The 8851-nt window shown below is 34.4% G+C and overlaps 1 protein-coding gene across 2 annotated transcripts in view; it reads right to left on the bottom strand.

Moving 5' to 3' along the window:
* Window positions 1-3465: 3465 nt before the first annotated feature.
* Window positions 3466-8851, bottom strand: part of Ap3s1 (adaptor-related protein complex 3, sigma 1 subunit) — a 59559-nt gene continuing 54173 nt past the window's right edge. Inside the window, exon 6 of one of the 2 annotated variants that reach the window (XM_005376529.2) lies at window positions 3466-4183. In XM_005376529.2, coding sequence (XP_005376586.1) covers window positions 4055-4183 — 129 coding nt within the window. In that variant the 3' untranslated portion in view covers window positions 3466-4054. The remainder of the gene's footprint in view (window positions 4184-8851) is intronic. The other variant, XM_005376530.2, reaches the window with a different exon arrangement.

The following is an 8851-nucleotide window of genomic DNA, read 5'->3' as shown; positions in this document are numbered from 1 at the left end:
CAGTTCAGGCTGGCCTTGAGCTCACTGTGTAGCCCAGGCCGGTCTCAAACTCACAAAGATCCTCCTGCCTCAGCCTCCCGAGTACTGGGATTACAGGGATGTGCCACCATGCCCAGTGTATTTCTATTCTTTGTACATTGTTTTTCTTGCTAATTTTTGTACTCAATATGTCTGAAATATCAACTCTCATGTTTAAATTTTACCAAATGGTTGCAGGCCCATAAAAGATTTTAAAGCCTTGCTACACACTTTGGCAAGAAATGGTCCTTCCATAAATTTAAAAGACTGTGGAGTAACCCTCTAACAGCTACTATGTAGGTATTTTACTCTGACATTTTATATAAGTATTTGAGGAGTTCCTCTCATCTTGATTTTAGTATATATATCATCAAAGTTATGTGTAGGTAAACACATTCTACTAATACAAAATTAATATTGTTTTAATAAACTTACAAAGGAATCATGCTAAGTAACAGGTTTTTTAATCTTAATTATAATTTCTGCATGTTTCTGTGTTAAGACATTTTTCCTTAAACCCTCCATTTTTCTGTTTTGATCTAAGCTAATTGTCCTTTAGGTCTGATGCAAAATTATGGCTCTGAGATTTACCCACATTCTGTGAATTTCCCTCATCTTCCCCCTGGGCTATATCTTTTGCTAGTGAGGTCCTACATCTCTTTTCTTTATTTTGGAGGTGCACATCTTTCAGGAGCTTTCTGAAAAAAGAAGGCAAGAGAAGCATTTTTGAAACTTTTCACGTATTAAAACATATATTATAATGTCACACGACTACAAATTTGGTTGGTAGAAAATTTTAGGTTGAAGTTGTTTTCCTCCTCAGAATTTTGAATTACTCTTTGTCTTTCTACTGAAAATACTAATTCCTGTTCCTAACTGTGACTCACTTTTATCCCTCTCACCTCAGATTTTCGATCTTTTAGAAACACAGTAAAGTACTTTGGTGCTATGTTCTGAATGTGTCTCCATTCCTAGCTGAAACCTAACAATAATATATATATATATATATAGTTGCTAACAATAATATTAAGAGGTGGAGCCTTTATGAGGTAAATGGATTCTGAAGGCAGACCCCTCATGAATAAGGTTATGGTCTTTTATGTAAGAGGCCCTTTATACAAGCTTGTCTACCCTGAGAAGACACAGCAAGAAGGTACCTTCTGGGGAAATGGGCCCTTACCAGACACTCCATATGCTGGGGCTTGACCTTGGTCTTCAAGCCTCCAGAACTGTAAGAAACAACTGTCTGTTACTCTTGAGGACACTTCAGATCTACAACATAGTAAGAGCCAGGGGAATTCCTGCTTCTTTCCAGCTGTAGTGGCAAAGAAGTTTTGGGGCAGGGAGGATATAGCCAGTGATGGAACCAAGCCTACATCCTGTTGTAGTTCTCTGAAGGTTGTCTAGAATGATTGGCTTCTGCTGGGTGTGGTGGCACATGCCTGTAATGTCAGCACTTGGGAGGCTGAGGTGGAAGGATTGCCTCAAGTTCAAGGCCCGACTATGCCACATAGTGAGTTCAAGAGCAGCCTGGACTACATAGCCAGATCCTGTTGCAAAAAAAAAAAAAAGATTACCTTCTACCACGGTGGCTGGAGTAAGTGGCAGGCTAAGAGGAAACTCTGAAGGGCTACACGGTGGAGTCTGGTATGCCTCACACAATGATGACTTTAGGTTTTCAAGTGTTTTCCCTATTTATAATGTTTGTTTAGGTCTCTACCATTCATTTTAGTACTTCTTGTAAATGCTTCATTTCAGGCCATCTGCTCATGTGCAAAAACCCAACAGCTTTTGGGAGCACAACAGAAGCTTTTCAACGGAAGGGCTTTTATTAGGGTTTGATACAGAGGTCTTTTCTCTTGCCAGTTTCCGCGGGAAGAACAGGCCGCACCGTGGACAGAGCATTAGGAGGAATAAGTCCAACTGCCAACAATGTAGGAGCCGAGGAGAAAAGTGGGCTGAGGTCCTACCATTCAGAAAATGCTCTTCAGGATAATCTCTGCGCCTCAGCTGTCCTCAGGGCACATGAGAAGCCATAGCTAAGGTTATGGACTGTAAAGGGGATATAAGCGTCCACTGGTTGAATATGGACTTACAGACAACTGCACTTTCACTCCCACTATTACCTCCAATTCATGAAATCTTTTGGAGTTCACCCTTCTATGAGCTTTCAAGTCCTAATGAAATTTTAGCTCCGGTTGTTTAGTGCCATAGAATTCATTCTCAAGCTTTCTGGCTGCCCACATTTTGTACCTGTAACTACCTTGATTTTTACTGCCTCTTTAGGTCAATGTCATTTTTAAAAAGCTTATCGTTTTAGTGACGTTAGAAAGAGCACAAATACAGATTTGATTATCTATGTTTAACTGAAGTGTCTGTCCTATTTTCCAAAATACCCCGAAATTTAAGTTAATAAACCTTACTGTGTACCACTCATGAGTAAACACCATGAGACTGACAAGGAGGGTGTTGGCTAACTCACTCCATCTTGCCCCTACTCCTACTGGCTCCTTGCTGTTTGCAAGACCTTGTGTGGGGGCCCCTCTACTGAGTTATTACTCTTGCCTTACAAGTTTCCATGCGTATTTCCTCACGTCCTTCTGATTTCTGTCCATGTTACTTCACTGGCGATGCCTTCTCCTACCCATCCACACAGCACAGAATCAGTTCAACTGACCCTGTCCCATTACTTGCTATACCCTATACCCAGCTTTACTTTTCTCCATAGCACTTACCATCCTTGGCATGTATTTATTATTTGTTTCCTCCCTTGACTTTATGCTCTGTGTACCTAGAACAATGACTTGCACATAGCTGATGCTCAGTACATTTTTCTAAGGAAGTGTGTGAGGGAAGAAAAACAAAGCACAAGAAAGCAGTAAGGTTACTTGGTTGTTTAGATACTGTACTTGATAAAATGTGTGATGAAACCTTGATTGCTTTTGAGTTCAGGTAAGGTCTGGTCAAGGGTTTCGCTAATTCTGGTATACCCCTATCAAACTAACACTTAACCTTCCCATAAACTAGGGAAAAAGGAAAGGAGGGGGATGTTGCCAGGCACTGAGTATTATTGTATGGAACAGCACAGGGATTTACTTGTTCACCTGGCACAGAAGATCCATAAACACCTGTCCAGTGACCACTGAGCAGACTCCCTGAATGTTCTACTTTGCACGTCCTCCACTAGTACTTTTATATAAATTTGAGCTGATGAAGTCACAACCGTCATACTGAATTTCCTGTTATTTGAAGAGAACGGGGTCTTAAACTCACAGGGATCCTCCTGCCTTAGCCCCTCACATTCTGGGATTGTAGGCATGCGCCTCCATGGCCAGCTAGAGATACACTATTATTGATTTGTGAAATAACTGAGCCCTAGAATAATTTTGTGAGTTTCTAAATGTCAAAAATATTGATATATATCAAATAAATCAACATTAACAGCTATTTAACAGTGATAAAATATACCTTTATTTACTTTTTTGAGTCAAAGGGTCGTAAAAAAAATTATTGCTAAGGTATATATCAGGCAAACAGAAAGGTGCTTTAGAAATCCAGTTACCTTGTAGTTTATTTAAACTAAGAAGAAAAGGTCAACATGTTTTCATGCAATACATACTTGGTTCTTAAATAACAATTGTGACAAATAGCAGAAAGAATTAAGGAATGTTGCACTTGTGATCCATACAAAACACCAACATTTTGGGTTGTACATAATTAAAGAAATACCTCACTTTTGAAATACTGTGATAGCCAATACATAGAGGCATGCCTTAGGTGGGCATAGGAATGCAGTTTAGAAAACAACAACAACAAAAAAATCACACTGGAACTATACAATTTCTTTAAAATCACTGAGCAAGAAAATCAACATTGAAGTCTCATACTGATTTTACACAACTTCTATACAGTACCGTGACTTAAATCCAAGAGCAAAAGTTAAGACTCCCCTCCTCTATTTTTGGTAAACAACTGTATGGTAAACTTAGATGACTTATCCCCCTGGGTTTTACCTGGGAGTGGCCTTTTTAATATTTTATTTAAAAGAGGGCAGGTTTGGCACTTTTATACTGATGTCACCAATGTTAATGTTTCTTGGGATCTCAGGAAGGTTCATATTCTTTACAGCTGACACAGCACGGGCTGGAGCTCCTGCTAAGCCAGCCTGTATATAGAAGTAAAAAAAAAAAAAAAAGAAAGAAAGAAAATGTGTATCTCAGGTGTAGCTCATCATAAAACACTTACAATGGAAAACACTGACAAAAAATTTTCACGTAACAAGCTTAGAGACCAGATGGTATTTTGAGTTGGTATGAGATGGTTACTTTGAGATACTAATCTATAAAGAGAAAAAAATTGACACATTAAAAAATGGTGACTACATGCAAAAATAATGTGGGGCTTAAATACAAATTGTGTACTACCTAGTTATCATATGTAGTATCCATAAGACAAAAGCTAAATCTTTACCTATATCTTGATTTAATTGATATATAATCTGAACACAAGGCATAATTTACATTAGTTTCTCTATTAAACATCTCATATAGAAATTATGACAGCTTTTTTCTCTTGAAGTATCATTTATTATCAATATGCGCTGTGAAATAAAAAACTGAAAGTAACAGATAATACTTATTTAGTTTCTTTATCCAGGGATAAGCCCTTAAAATATTTCAAAATAGTAAAATTAGTTTTTGTAACTGTAGGGGTTCTTCTAAATTTTTAAAAGAAAGTTCTAGAAAATTTTTTAAAAATCAGGCTTTTAATTGAAGCCTCAATCCAAAGAGAACAGGTCTACCTAAAGATAAAACTGTAGTATCATTCCAACCTTTTACTCCATTAGTAAAAATATGATTATTAAAATTGTTTTGTCATATAAAGTAGATTCAACAACATGTGTTCAGTTTACAAATTTAGAAAAAGAAGAACATAAATAAATGCACTGTAAAATTTCCAGTAAGTACCTAGTACATAATATTTGGCTTTCCTCTTAGTAGAAAAAATTTTAATTTGTCAAATAATTTTTTGTAATAAAATATGCTTAAAAGAAAAATGCATGTATATATATATAAAACTTTTCTGAAACAGTTACTATCAATAACCTTCATATTTAAGATTTAATTTATACCTCAATGAGTTCATCGCTTTATATAGAAAAAGAATTTCATCATTTTTCATATAATAAAGCAAGCCAACAAATACATCTGAGTTGAGTAGCACCTTGCACCAAAGTAGACAAGTAAAAACAAATTTTCCATTTGTTCAGATTATTGATATAAAAGACAGTATCTGTAAAATTAGAAATGTGTAAAATTAAAGTCCTTTTTCAAAATTTTAGTTTTTTCTTTTATGTAATCCTATCTCTTCTGTTAATTAAAATAATATTAGTAATAATAAAGCTGTTACCTGAGAAAAATCTTGACTGATACAAAATAGGCCATTGTAAACTATTTGCTGAATAAAGGATACAAACATTGTTAAGCAACGAAATAAAAGCCATGGATTATCAATTCTGAACGGGAACAGAAAAACTGGTACAACAGTATCATAGGTATGGTCCACATAGGCAACGGGAAGGGTGATATGAATGCACAACTCCAAACCCGAAGAAAGACTATATAGGGCTGGAGAATTCAAATTTTGTAACTTAATGGAGGCTGGTTGTTTTTGATGTAAAACTAAAAATGCGACTGACTTCTACATTTATACCTACCTGAAGCAATGAAGTTTATATCTCACTTTCCTCCTGCTCCCCCAAAAGAAGTTAAAGATACAACTGACTATTATTTAGGGTAATATGTATCATATTCAAAAGGTTCTTTAATTTGATCATTTCAAATTAAAGGTCTACATACCAAATTATAGAATGGTTTGGAATCAATAAGAATCCAGTTTAAAGAGGTTTACCACCTTAAAAGCTTTCTCTTACCAGAAAGTATCCTGTCTGACAAGGGAATGAAATGTATTATGAAATTTCAGACATAATGGAACTAGCATCACTTTTCCAGGTAGAAGGATTTTATAATTTTTCTAATTAAAAAATCAGTTTATCATTACTTTCCCTTTGGAGTTTTGATAAGGGTATAAATAAGCAGACTATAGAAAAGTACTGATAAAATATTTGAATACATTTTAAAAGTTACAAATTCTAAGAAAGTTATTTTAGAGAAAGAATTATGTTTCTGTATATTATTCTGACTTCTATGGTTTACATTTATATATAGTAAACATAATTTTTTTTAGTGTTGAATTATATTTGTTATGAAGCTTTACATTCCCTAATTCCCTGTACTGGGTATAGCTACAGTAAGCTGTAGCAAAGAAAATGAAAATAAAAAATGCACCTTATTAAATATCATTAGACTAAGTTGCTTCTTTTCGACCAAAGATGGTGTCAACTGTTGGCTGCTAATGAGAATAGATAAAATCAACATAGCAATTGAGTTACATAGCATATATGTGCCTTATTACGTAAAACCGGAAGTTTCTAAATGTGTACAAAAATCTGTAATTCCTCTGAAGGTAAGCAGCAAGCCATAGACATGCAAAGGATGGGAACTATTTAAAACACGCAAATGAATTTAAACTGAATCAAATTATTTCTCAAGCATGTCCAATACTTTTGTGTAGTATATCAGAAATTTAAGTGGTTGGGTATTTTTAAATTGTAATATGTACTTTAAGTTTGATAAGGCTAACATTTTAGGAAATCAGATTCTACAGAATATAAAATGTGAAAAAATAAGGACTATGATCAATAAACAGCTGCTTAAATGGGGAACAACGTTTATATATAAAAACTATGGCTTAAAAAGAAACACTGTGTTACGTGGGTTAACACCAGAATGGTTATAAAGTTAACTCCATTTTCAGACTCCCATGAACACGAAGTCTGAAGCACTTTTTTGTGAAAAATAAAATGCAAAAGAGGTAATTTGCCATTAGGAAATCAACCTGCTGGCACAAAGGGCTAAAGTAATTCTTATCTTGGTTAAGATTTTTTCAGTAAAGATATTACTCAAAGCAATAGGGTAGCTTTTAATAACGCTTAACTTTTTCAATACTAAAATTTATCAATTTAAGTTTACCTGACCTGTTAGTAATATATACAATTTAAAAATGTAAAATAAGGTATTACTGAAAGGATAACACAGTTCTTAAAAATTTAAGGTTACATAGTTGACACAAAGCAAAAATATGAAAAATGAAATTCTACTGGAGAAATAACTTGTTTCCATCTACGTTATACTTGATCACTACCATGGCAGGTAGACTGAAGCAATTCCACTAACAAAAAAAATACATGAATCCAAAGCAGTTAAGAGTGTGAACTGGATGAAGAATGAAGTACAATATATAAAAGAATGATCATGTTTTCTCTCCCATGAGATTAAATTAACAGAATTAAGAGAAAGAAAACAAAATGAAGTCTGCAAGTATACCAAAATGAGGCCAAACAGATAGAAGACTTATACAGACATACTCTTGGGAATTTCAAGCACTCAAATCACAAAGATAGTAATGGATGGATATGATTTGTTTTTTATTTCATTTTTAAATTGCCAGACCCAAAAATAAACAAAATATGTGCGAGCAAAACTGAAAAAGCAGCACTGTTAAAATATATTTCAAAGAACCTGAAAGCTTCCTTTTCCTCCTACAATAAGCAATTAACTTTCTGGAAGGGAAATGGAAATTAACAATCTATTTATTTTGTGTTAGTAAATACCATCTTACCATCTCAAAATATTTTCACCAAGCTTGAAAAATTACATAATAAGATGGTAGTTAGAATATCTGTACATTCTAAGACCTTTCCTTACCCTTTCTGCTGCAGGTTGCTATCTGCACATTGATAATTTTGATCTAACAGCAAGTGAAAGAACGCCAACATTAACAAACATGGTATTAAATGGTTTCAGACTCAAAATCTTTAACAAAATGATGGCAGATTTTGAATGTATATCTTTGAGCACACAGAAAATTTCAGTATTTCAATTTCCAAGTGTGAGGCAGAAGAACTTTTAACCTGGGGACCTGCACTAGGCTTGCTATTTGCTCTAAAGGCAGTGCTTCCATTATACACACATTAAACTGCTGATGAAAATCTTCCAATAAGCGAGAACCTCAATATTGTATAAACAATTTTATCAAAATTAGGATGTTTAAAAATTTTACCTGTCATTTTATACATTATTTTTGGTTATACTTTTAACTTCTAACAAGAATTATCTGTGTGGAAAAAAAAAAAAAGAATTATCTGTGTGAAACACAGGGACTAATGACATTCACGAATTTATTGTAACTAGTTTTGATCATTACAAGTGACCTCAGCATAATTTTGCAGAAGAAAAAATAAATGTGTCTGTCAAGGTAGAGTGAGAAAATCCACTCATGACTTCCCAGTTTTCCTATTCTATACTCTTTGAAATTAGATATATCATTTTTTTTTTTTTAAAAAGCCAATTACCAGTTCTGGAGACAGAAGTTAATACACTCAAGTGGTTGATGGTTCTTTTGCTAGAAAACAGCAGTTTAATTTGAACTAGATACTGGAACATAGAAACTGGAAGCCATGTCCATCAACAAAGTGAGTGAGATTACCATGTATTTCCCATTCTGAAGGTAAAGTAACATGGTTCAGGAACCAAAAATGACCCTAGCTTCCCTATGCAGCCCGTAATTTCAGACTAAGGTATTATAAAGTTAACTGTACACTGCTCCTTCTCAAATCCATAGAGTAATAGTATAGTGACTAAAAACCAATCCCAAATTCTCAGAGATTTTTTTTAATTACTCAAATGCATAGTTGATCGTGTTAAGTCATATA

This window comes from Chinchilla lanigera, unplaced genomic scaffold, assembly GCF_000276665.1.
Source record: "Chinchilla lanigera isolate Chin_1 unplaced genomic scaffold, ChiLan1.0 scaffold00007, whole genome shotgun sequence".
In the NCBI taxonomy this organism is placed as follows: domain Eukaryota; kingdom Metazoa; phylum Chordata; class Mammalia; order Rodentia; family Chinchillidae; genus Chinchilla; species Chinchilla lanigera.
This window is presented reverse-complemented; position numbering and strand designations above follow the sequence as displayed.